Below are 18,221 nucleotides of genomic sequence, written 5' to 3'. Positions count from 1 at the left end.
ACTGATACCACTGTAGGAGTTTATAGGAACAAATTGCGGAAACATGAATCGCATTCATGAAGCACCTAATCCAAAGGTCTAATGCATAACACATAAAGAACATAAAATTGTACCTTTGAAGCGTTATTCCACATGCAATCGAGCAAGAACAATGGGAAATAAAGAACCCCAAGCGTGATTCCTCAACTTGGTCCACGGGCACAGATTTAACCTCCACTAATGCTAGTTACTTGTGATTGAACCCTTCAATCAACCTTCAACGGAGAAGAGAGATACAAACTACCACAAATCACCACGAACAAGCACCACACGAGCCACTAAGGTGGTCGGCCGTACAGACGTGAAGGGGAAGAGAGAGAGAGCCGTGTATTTGAGGAGAGAGAAATGGATTAGGGTTTGGAATACTGGTTTCCTTGTTTCACAATTGACTGACTGTTAATTGTAACTTGTGTCAACCCTAGGCATTTATCTTATTTGTAGATCATATCTCTAAATAAGAGCCCATGTCAAGCTCAAACTCCTAAGCCTAGTCAAAATCCTCTAGCCCAACACTCCATGTGGTATGTCATAATCTCATGAGGCCCATTAATGGGCCTCTTACTTGTTTAACCCAATACCCTTATTGTGTGACCTTATAGGATCCATTCTATTGGGCTTTAGACTATTTAACTAGCCCAAAGATCATTTGTCATATCTAGCACCAAACGATGACGACCCAAAATAACGAACTTATTATCTCCATAATAGTGATCCTTGATATATCTAGTAATTGCACTTATCGAAGACAGAACTCCTACACAAGAACGTTCATGTAAGAGGCTAACTGATACCACTGTAGGAGTTTATAGGTAATACGCAGCGAAAAATCATGAATCATATTCAATCAAGTACCTAATCCCAAGAACACATGCATAACACACAAGACAAATAATCATACCTTTGAAGCGTGAATTCCACGTAGCAATTTGATTGACAAATCAGGGAGAAAATAGAGCCCCAAGCGTTGCTCCTCTACTTAGTCCACGAGCTTCGAACGAGCCGTCCACCAATACTAGATTGGTTGAGTGATTGAGGAAAATCACGATCACCACCTTTAATGGACTAAGTCGACCACCACGATCCACCACCACCACGAACCACTACACTGGCGCCGAGGAGGAGAGAGAGAGAGCCGTGAGAGAGAGGAGAGTTTGAGAGGGGTTGGTCTCGTGTTTGCTAATTTGGGTTTTGATCTTACTGATTACTGAATTACTCACTTACTGCAAACCCTAGGCACCTAGTCTATTTATAATCTCATTATAATTAGACTAGGGTTAGGAAGCCCAAAACCCTTCAATCCACTCCATATGGCCGGCCATACTAGAGGATGAGGCCCATCATGGGCCTTGTCTTCTCGTGCCCGATCTAGACCCTTTGTGTGACCTTATAGGATCCGTTCAATTGGGCTTTGGGCTATTTTACTATCCCAAAGATCGTTAGTACCTCTAGCTATGATAAAACAATAACCCAAATGTACGAACTTAATTATCTCCATAATTTGATCCATTTATATATCTAGTAATTACACACGACGAAGAAATAAGTCCTTCAGTTCCAAACCGGCTACCTTAGCATGGACCTATCATAAAGTCAACCGATGGAAATCCCGAAGCATGCAAACTTTTAACACTTAGTAAGAAAGACATTCAATCACACAAGTTAACTTTTATACTTAAAATGAAGATGAAACAACTAAATTTTTAATGGTTTGTCTTAAAACAATAAAATATTTTTTTTAATGGAAGGAGAATAAAAGCATAGGAGGCAAGTAAACATTTAATTCCCAATCGACAAACAAAGATCGTTCGGCATCATACCAAGGATCACCAGATTCCGTAGAATCAAATGCATACAACCTCGAAATGTAAATCGAAAATCACGCCTAATAAGATAATTTGGACGACCGATTTAGGTTCTTTTTTAATCTTTTTATTAAATCAAGTGATCACAATATTTTAGAATTATGTGTTGCATTAATATTCAACCAATTTAGAATAATAATATTTTTGAGCGAATTGAATCTTTTTTTGTATTACCTTTGAGATCGCAAGAATTACTTTTCACTATAAGAATCGAGTAGAGGCAAATACGGGCGAATGTGACTCCATGACTCACTTCGTACCATCATCCCCGATCCTCCTTTTGTGGTTCCGAACCATATGGAGTTAGTAACCTCATGGATTATGAATGGGGCGTAACCTTCACGGGTCAATTATTGTCCCCTTATTTGTGGTTGCCTTTTATGATCCGTGAACGGTTTACAAGTTCCTTATAAACTTGTTGGCGGCTCCCTACTTTCCTTGTCCCTAATCGTATGTCAATTCCCACTTCCTATGAGTGCCAAGCATATTCACACATGCTTAACGTAGACGCACTTCACCGACGCCTACACAAATAAAAATAGAAAAATTATGGGTTCGTTTGCACATTTGTTTTTTCGTTCCAAAAATGAACAAAATACTTACTGTATCGGAGATTGTTGTTGCGATTGAAGAATTTCCTTGCAAATGCTGATTGGAGTATTTTGTAGCAATTTCGTAATTGTATTAGAATGAAAATATTTAAGAATGAAAGTTTTGATGAGAGAGAAAATGTTGGGAATATAATGAAGAAGAAGGTTAAAGAGAAAGAAAATGAATTAAAAATATTTGAATGATGTTTTTTTAATTACTATTATTATTTTAATGTATATACATATGTGGGAGTAGGGGGAGGAAAATTTGCAGCTATTGTAATTAGTGGGGGTAATTGAATAGTGAGGGAATGAGGCTAAGTGTAGCAGTAATGTTGCACTGTAGCGTATCAAATTTGATGGAGGTGTAGGTTGCTCTACCTACTCTAGGGTGTAGGTGTTAACTATTACTCCCTCCGTCCCCAAAAGTTCGACCCTTATAGCCTAATTTTAGTCCTAGAATGATCGACCTATTTGCATTAAAATACTCCTCCAATTTGCAACAATATACATGCAAAATTAGCTTCCCCATATAAAATTTTGTTTTTCCATGTACTTTTATTACTATCTCTCTCTACTTTTTTACAAACCCCATGTAAATTTATTTTTCCAATATATTTTTACTTCTTTTAATTCAACTTTCTTAATACCCGCAAAATCAACCCAAAAAGGTCGTTCTTTTGGGGACGGAGGGAGTACTAATTATAGGTCAAAGAAAGTAGTACGGAAAATAAAAAGTCCAACTAGCTATTGGTTCGGGCAATGCCCCGGATCATTATAAATTTGTAAATTTTGATCAATATTAAATTTAGAAGGTTAATGTTCAACAATATTTATAAGTGAATGAAAATATAGTAATAAGTATTTAATGAATAATTAAATGGAAAAATACACTTAAATAATCCCAACTTTGTTCAATTTATTTTAAATAATCCCAACTTTTGATTATTCTGCAATGATCCCAATTTTCATATGTGTTTTCTTTCTTCAATCCGGTTTACCGGTTACCTGAAGAAAAGGTTAATAATTTTTTTAAAAAACTATATGTCATGTGTCGCTTTCTAATTGGTTCAAAAAATAAATAAATAAATTTAAATTAATAAAACTAAAAAAAAAACCAAATACCACCAGCCATCCAACGCTGGTGGCCGCACTTCCCCAACCGGCAAGACCCACATCCAAGCCACCGCCTACGAAACCCAGCCACCATGAACTCCCACCACCCACGAATCCCGACCACCCCCGAAATGCCGATCTCATTCACAAAACCCACCAACCCCGAAATCCCGACCAACCCACGAAACCCCAACACGAACTCCGATCTCCCACGAACCCCGACCACCAATGAAACCCAAACCCACTTTTTTGACCTACCGGAAACCATCCCCTCACCGGAAACCCTATCGTCACTCCTTTTGATTGAGATTTTCGGCGATTATAGGAGAGAGAAAGGGTTGCATTTTTTGTATTTCGGGGATGGGGGAGGTGATTTCGATGGTCGGGGTTGGTGTAAAAAGTGGTTTCGGGGTTTAGGGGAGGGGATAGGGACAATTTTAGGGATGTGGGTTTTGATTATGGTGGTTTTGGGTTTTGTGGGCGGCGGTTTCAATGCAAGAATTTTGGCTATGGCTGGTTTAGGGGGTGGGGAGAGGTAGAGGGGGTCGGTTTCGCGGTGTAAGGGCGGTTTTTGGTGGTCAGGGTAAGGGAGGTGGTGGTTCGGAGTTGGCTATGGATGGAATTGGCCATCGCCGATGGTTGTAGGCTGGTGGTGGCTATTTTTTTATATTGATTTTTTCTTTAATTTTTAATCTTTTTTTTTGGACCACTTACAACTTGACACGTGTCAAGTGACCTAGAATATAAGGTCATTGACTTTTGTTGACCGGTTTGGGATTGAAGAAAAAAAATGCAGGTGAAAGTTGGGATCATTGTAGAATAATCGAAAGTTGGGATTATTTAAAGTAAATTGAGCAAAGTTGGGATTATTAAAGTGTATTTTTCCTAATTAAATTTGACTCAATTTTTTTTTAATAAAACATCATGAGTGATTATCATGTAGGGTACACTTAAAAATAAAAAGTAATTTCTTACAAATTAGATGGTAGATTATCGTGTAATTTACTAAAGAGTTACATGATATTATTAAAGACGAAAATTAAATAGAGATGTTACACTTATGAAGAGTTTTTCAAATAGACTAAAATAATTACTATAGGAGGTTCTGCCTATGAAGAGTTTTTTATAAGAAATTGTACATTGATACCATATGTGTGGGCAAAGAGTAATGACACATAGGATGACACGTATCATTCATGTGGCGCCAAACCATCTTGAGATAGCGGTGACACATGGCAATATCATATTATCCCTTTGAGTTTAATTATGCCATAGATTTGTCACCATCTCCATAAAAAAGAGGATATTTTGTAAATAACCACTCCAAAATCTACCATGTGTTGAACTGACCAACCTTTTTTTTTTTTTTTTTAAATTAAAAAATACCACCCCTATTTTACAAAACTAGTAGGTTTCACCACCCTCCTATATTCCGACCTGTTTTCCGACTGATGGCCCATATGTCACCACCTTATTGCTCTAAAATAACGAAAAAAATTAAATCATTTTTTTTAAAAAAGGCACCCACCCCATCCTCGTTCTCTTGCCACTGGGACAGTCAACCCCACCCAAATTAACCTCATGTCGAACCACCAAAATCAGCCAGCGTTGTCCTCTCCCACTCCCTATTCAATGTCAATGTCTAGCATAGCCTCCCTGCCAACGCCCACTCTTCCCTCAACTGACGACAAACCAAACTTAACCCTCCACCTCGACCACCACCTGAAACTCGCATCATCCCTCGAAGAAGCATGAATCGCTATCCCCACCCCTTGCTTGAAACCCGTAACTCATCCCTCGTTTGAAATTCCACCCCTTACCTGAAACCGAAGCCCTATCCCAATCTCCACAACCTGAAATCTCCTATTAACCCAAAAATCCAAACCTCACTTATAACCCTAACCCTGAAACTATACTAAGCCAAGGAGCGGGATTGAAATCGTTGAGGGGAAAAGGAGGGGGCAAAAACAAGAACGAAAAGGAGGGGATGCCCGAAATAGAGACGTGGAAGGGAGGGGTTGCCTGAGGTGGCAGGGCTATCGCCTACTAGAAGTGATCGGAAAACTGGCCTAAATAGAGGTAGAGGTGATAAAACCTAGAGTACTAGTTTTGTATAAAAGGGATAGTATTTTTTAATTTATTTTTAAAAAAAAGGTGATTAGTTTTAACGCAAGGAACATTTTGGAGGATTTAAAAAAAAAAAATCCTGAACAAGAATTAGAATTAGAAACAAAAATAAAAACATGAAACATCACTTCAATCAATCATCATCGCTTTAAAGTTTTCTTTAACACACAAAATTTTCTTTTTCACTTGTTCTCATTCATTCTCAGATCTTCCCACCATTGTCAAAAAAAAAAAAAACCAAAAACTCCCCAAGCTTGAAGGTGGTAGTGGTGGATGGCAAGAACGAACAAATACACCTCTTTGAACTTCAACGACATCTACGAGAAGAAGATCATCAACCCCAACAACACCTCTTCAACTAACTCCAACTCTCGATTACCCTCTTCTTCTACCGCTCACCCCCACAAATCTTACTCCCTCTCCGCCTCCTCCCGCCTCGGCCATGGCGGCATGCTCGTTCTCTCTCGCTCTTCTCCTAAACCTCAACCTCAACCACCACCGCCGCAATTTCCTCAACCTGACTCTATAAATCTTCCTAACAACCCGTCTTCGAATTCGAAACCATCTGATTCCAATTCCGATTCGGATTCCATCTCGCTTCGTCCTCAAGGGAAGACTGGCGGAAGCCTAACCTTTCAGGAGAAGGAGATTAGCAAGGTCGATGTTCCGTCTCTTCCTAGTCCTAAGAGTAATAAGTTTGTTCCGCCTCACCTGAGGCCGGGGTTCGTGCCGAGAGAGGTACCGCCTTCTCCTGAAAAGCCGAGGCAGGGGAATTATCGCCCCGGCTCGGCTCATGGGAATTATCATGGATCGCCTAATCGCTATGTTGAGGATGGACGGCCTAAGTCTGGGAGTGGGTATGAGAGAAGGATGAGAGTTCCTGGACCTGGATATGGAGATGCACCCGTTCCTCCTGCTGTCGAATCGGTTTCGGTTGTTTCGAATCATCCGAGATCCGGTGGGAGTCGCCCTAGTTGAAATGGATGGTAATCCTCTTTTATATTAATACATATTGTGTTTTTTTTTTTTTGATAAAAAATACATATTGTGTTTAGTTGTTGATATATACTTTTGTTTTCTCAAATATTTTTTTTTTAACATTTGAAGTTGGGTTGTATATGTTGATTTTATTTTTTTTTGTTTTTTATAGTGATATTGAGTGATTGAGGTTACTATATATGTCAAATATTTTCTACTAATGGGTTTGCGACTTGCATGAATAAATGAATTGACTACCTTTATTGGTTCAATTTTGCTGTTGAATTGTTGTTCTGTTTGAATAAAATTATATCCTCTTCAGTCAAACTCAAACATATTGTATTTGTCGTGATGCCTTTTCGTTATGAAGCTTTAACTCATATCACGTATTTGATTACAAGTGAAAATTTGGGAAATTTTACTTAACATGAAATTGACAAGGTGATAATGAATGCTTATTAGAGTAGATATATTGATATTGAAATGACTGTTTGATGATTTCTGTACATTATGAACTTATGTATTAATAGCTGAAAACACATGAGTTGATAAACACTCATTGAAGTTGCTATAATGGACGTTTGTACTTTGGTTAATAATTTCTTGTATTTAGTGATGGTAGATTAGTAGTCGAATAAAAAATCGAGATGTTTGCAACAATTCCTTAGGCCTAAAATAGTACTCCTTTTGTAGGAAATAATTGTCAGGTATATTATTTTAGGGTGTCTAGTAGGAGTTGAAACATTTCTTAGAGTAGAAACTGACATTGCTTGCATTTAGAAAACATGCCCTTACTGATGAGAAGGGGAAACTTTTACAAAAGGGATTTTAGTGATCATGGTGAAACTTTACCTATTAAAGTTTAGTAGGAGTATTTTTTCTGACATACGCTGCAAATGTGCCCTCCATGGACTCCATGCCCCCCAATATTCACTGTAACCTCTAATTTCATGAGCTATAATGCTAGCTTGTAGGATATGGGATGACACTTGCTGTTTGGTTGGAAACTAAGCTTATATGCGACTATGCGTCAATATAGGACTATGTATACAGGGAAAGTATTATGGAATCCATCCTTGGAAGGGGAAGTGGGGAACCGAGAAATAGGTACTCCATGTGTCTCATTGTGGTATTGTCTTGCTGTATGCCACGACAACCACCGAGTCTTTCTAAGTAATTTTAATTTAGTGACCTTAAACTTGAATTGTTGCAAAATGTTGGCCAAAGTGTATAAAATGCCTTAACAGATCAGAGTGGAAGCTGGTGCTTTTTGTTATTTTTTTATTTTTTTATGTTGTATATTGGCGTCAAAAACATGTGGTAAGAGATTCAAACTTACGTGGGAAGGGATTCAAATGACGTAATGTTCATGTGCATGTCTGCCCGGAAACCTCTAGTGTTTGCTACAAAAAGAAATTAAAAAATCTTGAAAAACTTTGTTGTATTGGCCATATAATGGAGGATGTTTTGTTGTATACTTGAGTATTCTGTTAAATAATTGTTGGCTGATGGGAAGATCAGGGAGGGTTTTTAAGCTCATCTCAAATTGTAAATATGAAAGTTCCAATTTCAGTTATTGGCAATGTCAAAATGTGGATTCAGAATAGGATGTTATTGACTGAAAAAAATGAATTTTGTTGGAGGTGATCATAAGAGATGGAATTTAAAGAAAATTCTAGTTAAAATACGAAATAGACAAGTGAATAATCAAAGAGGAACATGTTAAGAGAGAGTTTCCTTACAAAAGAAGTTGACCTATGATAATGAAAGATGGATGTATGGGGTACCTAATGACTCATATTGCATAAAGACATGGTTTCTTAGCCTTGTATGGCGTAGCTATACAGTCATAATTAAGACAATTATTCTGCAAAATAACTTTGGGGTGTACAAAATCTTAATACACTGTCACACATGCATGTATAGCTAACAGATTGAATCATAAATAACTCAACAAGAATATATAAATTTCTGTTTTAAAGTAACAGTATTTTGATTTCTTAGTTTCTGACAATTTACAGTTCTCCATTCGCATGCATTGCATTGCTTACATAGATGGGTCTTATTTCTCTCCCGGTTTGTCTGCCTGTTTAGTTTTATCTATATATGATATTCCCATTAGTCCAAACAGGGTTATATTACTGGTTGACCCTATCTGGCATAAAACACAATTCTTCAATTAAGTTTGACAGGGAAAGAAAAATGTGTTGGGGATTTAACTCTTGTGGCTATTCTTATCATTTCTGTCTAACCAGCTCATTTAATCCCTATCTCATTTTCATTTGTTTGAACTAAATTACAAGCTGCAATCCATCTGCTCTCCATGTTTTTTGTTGTATAATTTGGATCACTGAAATCAAGAATTCTAGAAATTCAGGCATTTATTTATCTTTAGTAAATTTCTAGATTTAACGATTACGGTTGAAGTCTTCCAATAAATCCAGCTCATTTTGCTTTATACATTACAGTTTAATCTATACATTGTCTGATCAAACATTATACTACCTGCGTTTCATATTATGTGCAACATTTACTAAAAACAGATGCTATACTTTATTTGCAACAAATGTTTTCTTTCCTTTTATTGGTTGTCATTTCTCTCTATCTCTCTCCTCATCACATGCTTTTTTTTTTATATTTCTCTCTCCATTTACCACTCACATACAAATTTTGTCTAGGAGTCCGTGTCGATGTTTTTGTTGCAAATAATATGTAACGGAGGTAGTACTTTCGTGGTCTTTATAATGATGTTTTCTTGGACTTTGTTCCTTGGATACTTGTGTCCGACATTGGTACTTGTCCTAGTGTTTGACTAGTCTATTTTGTGAAAAACTCCTTTATTATGGCCCAAAATGAAGTTTCCAGATGTCATACCCATGTCAGAGTGTTGTACTTGAGGTAAAAAGTGAAATGAAGAGTTTGGTAACAAAGGGCTTGGGCATTGATAGATCCCTTGTGACATATTGCTTCATTTATCTAACAACATTTTTTTCTGTTTGCTGCCTCTTCTAAGGACAAGATCTCCCTTACCCTCTATTTGTGATATGAAGATTTGGGCTCAACAAGCTGTAGCTTCTTTATTAATGGATCAGGTGAACAGACAAGTTAATGAACTTTAACCTACACTTTTATCCCCCTTCAGTAAAGGGTCTCAACATTGATCGTCTTGTCTTCTTTCTGTTGTCCTTGATGTATAGAATGAAACTTCTCTTTTATTACACATAATAGAAAATGATAAAGAGTTTTCAATCTCCTACAAATCGAGCTCCTGCTACAAAGATGAAGCTTCAAATGAATATGTACCTGGCCAAAGGACTAATATATTGGGCTCTATGTTTAATGCCCCAATGTGAAGTCTGTATGTGAATGTCTTAAATTCGAAATAACTCTCTTACATGCCAGAAGCTGTGTTTCCTTATGAACATTCCATTTTCCCATGTAATCATAGTCACCCTTCTAATCCTTTTTTATGCTTCTGCATCATTATTGTTAATTGTTGTATCAAAGCACAACTGCAGAGGGATTATGAAAATGGTTTGGATAAAGATCAATGACAAAACAAAGAAATAATGATAGACTATAATGTAAGTTCGATGTAGCATTTTAATGTGCACTTTTTAATAGAAGAAATACTTTGGATTTATTATCGGTAAAATATTTCTTCAATTGTAGGAATGAACGGGGGCAGTATTTAAGTAGATGGTTATGAATTGTCAAATTTAAGTAAGTTTCCCTATAAATTCCAGAGCTGCTTATTCAGCACGCATAGTCCACAACTCCAGTATGTGTACTTGTGTACTTGATGCACAGCATAGCATAGTTGTGCTGGGTATGTCAGGTGCTGAAAGCAGGAACTCTTGCATGTGCTTAAATATTGACACTGAATGACTGGATCATTAATGTGAAACGATATCTGGAACACATTTTTGTTAAATGGTGTAGATACCTGGAACTCTTCATATGTTTTAGTCAATGGTATAGTGAGATGTTAGTCCATGTGAGTTTCTGGTGTTTGTTCAACGTATGTTGGTTTGCTATCTTGCTGCTAGCGTAATGAATTTCTTTTGGCATTCTGTGCAGATGAATTCATGAAAACTGGACTCATTTCCAAATGTGGAGCTAAAAGTTCAATTGGTACAGTTAAATTCCAAGGATGAGGAGCTTCAACGGCTGAAACCCTGAGTTCTTGTACATCTTAAACACCTTTGAAATCTCCAGTACATGGATTCTGAAGTTCAGGGGACTAGAAGATTGGTGATGGAATCATATGATGTCAGATATGGTGCTGTATGAAAAAGAGGCTTGATGATCGATCCAATGGCTTTTTGGTTGGTAGGTGATCTTGTCTTGCTGATACTTAGGATGATTCATAATTGCATAGACCTTCTAAATTAGAATTTATGTGTTATTTATGAATTTGAGTGATGAACAATGTTTCTGACGTAGATTTTGCTGCAATATTATATTAATATGATGTAATTCTTATATCTTTGTACCATACCGTGGTTTTTGTATTGGGGGTTAAATATGTTGTGACGAATATGTTTGTGACAGACATATTGTCCAATATAGAGGCAGTGTTTCCTTCACTAATCGACTATGTTAGCAAATTTCCTTTTACGCAGTATTTGTGTTGTCATTGTTTAAAAATCTCTCTTATCTACTCCGTACTGGTAAAACATGGTGACATCAATCAAAATTTCATGTTGTAATTGATTTGGTATTTATGGTTAGTACTGAATAATGTTACTCAGTTACATCAGTGTAAGAGGAAGTTGACTTCTTTCTGTACATATCTTGAATCCTCTGTCCCAGTTTCTTTGTACCATATCCTAGTTCTCCCAACCTGCTGCAATCGTATTGAAACAGACTCTTCTGCTGAAGTGGGCAACTATGAATCTCCTGCAACTCTAGCGATTGACCACAAGACATTCCTGTTTGTCTTGTATGCTTGCGACCAACCCATGACTTGCTTCAGGCATCTCTTGCTATATATGCACCCAAAGAAAAAGCGGTGCTCTGTTTCAGAACATTCCCCTTATTAACTGTGAGCTCATTCTCTTATAAGCCAATCGTTCTCTAGTCTGCAATCTCCCATGGTATTCTTACTGACTTGCAGCGTCATTGCTTCATTTTTTCTGTAAAATGTTATGGAGTTAGGCTTTGTAAAATCTCAAACCTGCATATTACTGTGCTTTACCTTGCATATGTGATACCACAACATTGTGTCTTACTTGATGGCAATGTACTAGATCAGCTTTTACAATGCAAAATTGTCTTAGACGTCTCAAGTTACTGACATCGAGTAGCAAACCCTATCTCAATTGATTTTTCCAGCTCTAGTTCATTTATCAGTAGTTAAACACTTCAACCAAGTATTTAAGTATCTAGTCTCATGAATCTCTTACACTTTCTGTATAACTATTTGGCATAAGGAACATTTGTGCTCAATAATTTTTAAGCTCATTAAGACAAAGGTTATCAGTTAAAGTCAATTCTATTTACAAACCTTTATCCATGTCCTATTTTTATCTTAAGAAATCAAAGTTCAATTTTCTATTGTTCATATGAATTATGAAAACCAAGGTATCTGAATGGCAGGAAACCAATTTGGAATCCAGTCGCATTGCTTGGCTTTTGCTCATCAGCAGCTTTCCTCCCCCATAAACTAGCTGAGTCCCCATGTGTGACAAGCTGTCCTTAGTTTTCTTTCGAACCATTTATATCATAAGCTAGCTGAACCCCTTGCTGCAGTAATAACCTGTTACAAAATCACTCAAACTAAATAGACAAATCATGAGGAATGTATATAGATTTTTGATTGATTAAATCGAGTCTTCTAACCATGTACTCCATTCGAAGAACAAAGAGCGTGTGTGAGATTGGATGCCCACGTCCTATGCGAGGACACCCATAGGCAGAACACAAAATTTAAAAAAAATCGGGTGTACAATAATTATTGTACATCCATTATAAAGATAGCACAAAATGATTAAAAGTTACCCCTGAAATGAATAAAAGTTACCTCAATATGCGTAAAAGTAACCCTATTCAAATAAAAATTATCTACGCTTTATTAGTAAAAAATCACATTTTAATCGACTAAAAATCAATTATTAGTAATTGAATGTAATTAAATTACCTCTATAAAATTTTTCTTGTTATCTATTTATATAAAAATTGTATTATGTTTAAAGTTACCCAAAGAAAGGCAAAAAGTTACCCTAAAATTAGCTAAAAGTTACCCTTATACTGCTCGATGTACGCTAATATTAGTGTAAATCGGATGTATATAAAAGTTTTTATAGGCAGAAAGTAGTAGTAACATAGGCTTCATCCTCAGGAAATCTGAATTCTCTCATCATCTCTTCAAAAAAGTTTCTAGTCAATACACTCCACACACAGCTTGAGCCAAAAATATGCACATAGGCACAAAAAGTCGTACACAATAAATTTTGCACACGACAATTGAGTTTTTTTTTTTTTTTTTTTTTTCCATATTTAGGTGAAATTTTATGTATGCAATGCACATAAAATTCTTGTCCTTCACACAATAAGTGATAAGGTTGTATCCAGAGAGGAGAACAATTGAACATCGTATTCAGAGCAAGTTGGAGGAAACCTAAAGAGAGAATATTGGTATATAAGGGGGTATAGCCTTGAGTAAGTATTACCCACTACCAGGTATGGGTAATACTACCCAATACCACAATATAATTTTTTTTCTTTTTTTTTTTCTTTTACTTTTTTTCCATTTCCTCTTCATCTTCTTCCTCCCTTAAATCCTTTACCCACCTCCATGGATAGTTCCCATTGCCGGCCAAACCTCCGCCCACCACACCTTCACCTCCTACAGCAAGAAACCCACTCCAACAGCTACTACCTTGCAACAACCTCCGTTAAAAATCAACGGAAATCACCCAAAAAAACATAAACCAAAAACGAGAGACACAAACTTATGGCTTTAGCCATTAAAATCGGTGAGTTTTATGCCGAAAATCGTTGAGTTCTGTCGTAATTGACGATGGTAGCCATTAAAATCAGTGAGCTCTATGCTGGAAATCGTTGAGTGCGGTCGAATTTGACGATGGTACCTGTTTGTCGATGCTCAGTTATTACTGATTTATGTACTGTTATTATTAGTTTGTGTACTGTTAATCTTGGGTTGTATACTGTTATTCTTAATTTGTATACGGTTATTGAGCGGAGAGAGACTACATTTTTACAACATGGGTAAGTTTTACGCAATATTACATTTTTGCCCCTGGTATGGGCCCAACGAGCCCATACCTGGTAGTGGTCTATCACTACTCGTATAGCCTTAGGAAAAAAAAAGTTTATCGCTTTAATAAATAAAGTTAAGTTTGTTTATCAAATGACAAAATGGTAAATAACTCCACAGTTGGGGAACGACCACCATTTGATTTATTGATTTTAAAAACGAGGTACGGGGTTAGAGTGATTATTAAAACACATACCTAATACGAAGTATTTGTTTAAGAAAATTCACTTTTTAAACCATACCTTAAACCAACAAAGTGTGATCTTCATAAACTCAGGGGGAGTTGGGTGTGGCTCAAGGATACGAGTTTATTCGAAAATTAGAATAACGCATGGCAATTAAGTTACACAACCTCATACTTGTTACATAATGGTAAAATTAGAGCAATTAATAAGATGAAAAAAATGATAGGAACTGGCGAAATATTATGGATTTTAAGAAACATTATCTACACGCATGTTTGTTTTTCCTGCCAAAACACAGCATGGATTTAACTTGGCAACCACGTTCTCGTCCGGCCCCAACTTGTTCATTCTTTCCATTTCTTCGTCTTCTTGTATTTGCCTAGTTGAACCTGTCCCAATCTTTCACAAATATATCAAGTTTATATTATTTGGACACCCAAATTTAATTGTCAACTTTACCCATCAACATTATTTTATTTCCACCATTATCATAGCTTCTGTAACATACACATGCTAACAAATATTTATTAATTTCATAATTATATAAGTTTGTTCAGTCCCTATGACCTACCACCTACTAATCGTATGTGTTACAGCGGATCTCAAATCGATCAATTACAAAGTATTCAATAGTCAAAATATGAGTGCCTATGTACTTCCTCCATTACTTCACTAATTTTAATAAGGCTTATTTATTTGGGAAAGAGCTTTTGAAGAGTTTTTGCTTCTTAAGGTTATGAGCTAGGATCTATTAGAGGTTTGACCATATCATTATGAAAAAAAAAAACATTATTTGGAAGCTTGAAAGTAGCTTATTGAAATTTTGAAAAAGCATATGATAGGATTTTATTTACTTATGTTTGGTATCATTTTTGTTTCCAGTTTTTTGCATTTTTGAAAACTAAAAACCACAAACAGAAAACAAGAAAAAGGTATTTCTACTTTTTGTTATCAATTTTCAAAATTATTATGATTTTGATAAGTTTAACTAATTTTTTTTATTCATTATGTGATATATATCATATGATTTTAATAAACAAAAATCCAAAAAACAGAAAACCACAATGATGCCAAACGAACCATTATTTATTTGTTTATTTATATTTTTAATCTAGCTTATAAAACTTATAAAGTATAGGAAAGTTTGTAAATATATAATCCCAACTTTCACGTACTCGCTTTAAATAATCTCAACTTTCGATTATTATTAAATAATCCCAACTTTATGGTGTATTTGCTCAAAACAGGCCCTAACCGGTTACTAACCTATTATTACAGGTTTTTGGGACACGTGGCATCACATGATTAGTTAATTTTTTTACAATTTTTTTTAAATTAAATTAGTTAAAAAATGAAAAAATAAAAATAAAACTTAAAAAATAAAACTACCCAACACCTCCATCCACTAACCACCTTCCCCACCACCGTGGCGGCGACCGGGAGCCTCGCTCTTCCCTACCCCACGCGCCGGCAATAACTCCTTCCCCTCGTCCTTCACGCTGGTAAGCCATTCATCCTAGCGCTTCATCCCCAATAACCACCAAACCCCCTACCCTAAAACCCAAGAAATTCCAAAAAACAACCTCGCCACCGCAAAAACCCCTAAACGACCCTTCCCCCACCATTGGAACCCTAGCGCTAGGGTTTCGGTGGTGGGGGAAGGGTCGTTTGGGGGTTTTCCGCAACGGCAAGGTTGTTTTTGGAATTTTAGGCGGTTAATTCAGTGGGCGGGTTTGGTGGTTTTGGGGCAAGGTATGCCCGGAAAGGGAGTGCCGGCACGCGGGGGAAGAGGGCTGGGAGCGACGGTTTGGGTGGGGATGTCTGCGCTGGCCGATGGGAGAAGTCCGTCGGAAATTCGGCTGTGGTGGTGGTTGTCGTGGATTAGGGTAGGGGAAGTTTTTTTTTTTTTTTTTGTAATTTTTAATTTTTTTTAAAATATTTAGATTTTTTGACTTTTACCACCAAAAAAATCACGAACTTGTTTTTTACTATCAAAAATAATAAAAGTTGTATTTTACCACAAAAAAATTTCTAAAAATTGTTTTTTTACTACCTACGTCAAGAAAACCGTTAAATTTAATGGTTAAAAAAAAACTCTTTGATTTTTGTGCGCAAAACATGTTGTTCATAGATTCACTACGTGAAAATATGAAAATGGCACCGGTTCAAACCCGGCCTAAGGCACCGGTTTGAACCGGTGCCAACGTGAGGGGTGCCAATTAACCCCCTTTTTGGCATCGGTTCAAAACCGGTGCCATAAACACGTTTTGGCACCGGTTAACCGATGCCAAAAATACTCAAAAAAAAAATTTATCCCTCCTTTTGGCACCGGTTAACCAGTGCCAAAAATGTCCAATTTTTTTTTTTTTTTTTTTCACTTAACAATTAAATTAACTAAAAAAAATAACATCACAATATAGATCGAATTGGTTTCAATATAATCCAAAATTTACAATATATAATCAAATACAAAATTACAATATAGATTAATTACAACTAACATATAAATAAATAAAAAAAAATTACATTATAAATCATAAAAAAATTACAATATACTTGTAAATCAAAAAGAAAATTACAATATGAACATATCAATATTCTTGCATCTGTACCTGCACCAAGTAAAACAGAAAAAAATGGTAAAAATAAGCTTAAGAAAAAATAAAAAAACCAGAAATTCAATCCAAACAATTCAAACCCAGAAAAAAGCATTAATTCAAAAAAATACCAGAAAACAAAATACCAAATCGAAAACAAAATACCAGAAATTAAAAACAAAAATTGAAATCGAAAAAAAAAATCGAAATCGAAAAAAAAAGCAAAAAACCAAATCGAAAACAACATACCAGAAAACCCAAAAAACCAAAATCAAAAACAAAATCCTAGAAATCGAAAACAAAAACCAAAATAAAAATAAAAAACAAAATCAAAATTGAAACCAAAAAGCCAAATTCAAAAACAAAATCCCAGAAATTGAAAAAAAAAAAAACAAAATCAAAATTGAAACCAAGAAAACCAAAATAAATAAAAAAATCCCAGAAATCGAAAAAAAAACTAAAATCGAAAATAAAAACCAAAATTGAAAAAAAAAAACCAAATCCGAAAATAAAAACCAAAATCAAAAAATTTGAATAAAAAAAACAATTAAAATAAAAAAAATCCCAGAAATCGAAAAAAAAACCAAAAACGAAAATAAAAACCAAAATCGAAAAAAATAACAAATCCGGAAAAAAAAAACCAAAATTGAAAAATTTGAATCGAAATAAAAAAAAATTAAAATCAAAAAACAAAAAAAAATCCTAGAAATCGGAAAAAAAAAACCAAAACCGAAAAAAAAAACCAAATCCGAATAAAAAACCAAAATCGAAAAAAAAAAACAATCAAAATTAAAAAAAAACCCAGAACTCGAAAATAAAAACCCAGTAATTGTTGTTGATGTTGATGCCGGTGGGAATGGAGGTGGTGCTCGAAGTTTGTGGTGGTGGTGGCGGATGTTGTTGTGGCGGCTGTTGTTGTGGTGGCGGCTTTGGTTGCTGCGGATCTAAGGGGAGTGGAGATCGAAGGGAGATGAAAGAAGAATTAAGTGAGAGAGAGAGGAGATCGAAAATGGTTTCTGAAAGAAGAACTAAGAGAGAAAGAGAGAGGATAGAGAAGGGAGAGGAGAGAGAAGGAGAGGAGAGGAAATGGGGAGTGGGAGGTGGAGTGAGGAAATCTTAGGGTATTAAAATTGACCCGGTTTTTTTTATAATATTGGACGGTTCAGTGGCACCGGTTCAAACCGGTGCCCTTTGTATTTTTGGCACCAGTTTGAGCTGAACCGGTGCCATTACTCTTGGTCTAAAATCCCGCCCATTTTTAGGGTGGTTTTTGGCACCGGTTTGGTCTGATCCGGTGCCATTTAGGGGTTGCCTTTTTGTATTTTTCTACTAGTGATTTAGGGGGGCATTTTGGCCCTATGAATCTAATTTGAAGTCAGAATTGGCAAAAAATGATCGAAAATGCCTCGTTTTGCGTGTTTAATGCAAAACGAGGTATTTTTAAA

At 36.0% G+C, this 18,221-nt stretch overlaps 1 protein-coding gene across 1 annotated transcript; it reads left to right on the top strand.

Moving 5' to 3' along the window:
* Positions 1-5,540: 5,540 nt before the first annotated feature.
* Positions 5,541-11,305, top strand: LOC110721965 (proline-rich transmembrane protein 2). The gene is made up of 2 exons (XM_021901199.1): positions 5,541-6,720; positions 10,793-11,305. The coding sequence occupies exon 1, from the start codon at positions 6,008-6,010 to the stop codon at positions 6,710-6,712; it is 705 nt and encodes a 234-aa protein (XP_021756891.1). The 5' UTR covers positions 5,541-6,007; the 3' UTR covers positions 6,713-6,720; positions 10,793-11,305.
* Positions 11,306-18,221: the final 6,916 nt, after the last annotated feature.

The sequence above is a fragment of the Chenopodium quinoa genome, unplaced genomic scaffold (assembly GCF_001683475.1).
Source record: "Chenopodium quinoa cultivar QQ74 unplaced genomic scaffold, ASM168347v1, whole genome shotgun sequence".
In the NCBI taxonomy this organism is placed as follows: Eukaryota; Viridiplantae; Streptophyta; class Magnoliopsida; order Caryophyllales; family Amaranthaceae; genus Chenopodium; species Chenopodium quinoa.
Note: the sequence above shows the minus strand (reverse complement) of the source record. Positions and strands in the feature narration are given on the sequence as shown.

Excerpts from the sequence above, each read along its gene's own strand:
- LOC110721965 (XM_021901199.1), top strand. The coding sequence starts at position 6,008 with ATGGCAAGAACGAACAAATACACCTCTTTGAACTTCAACGACATCTAC.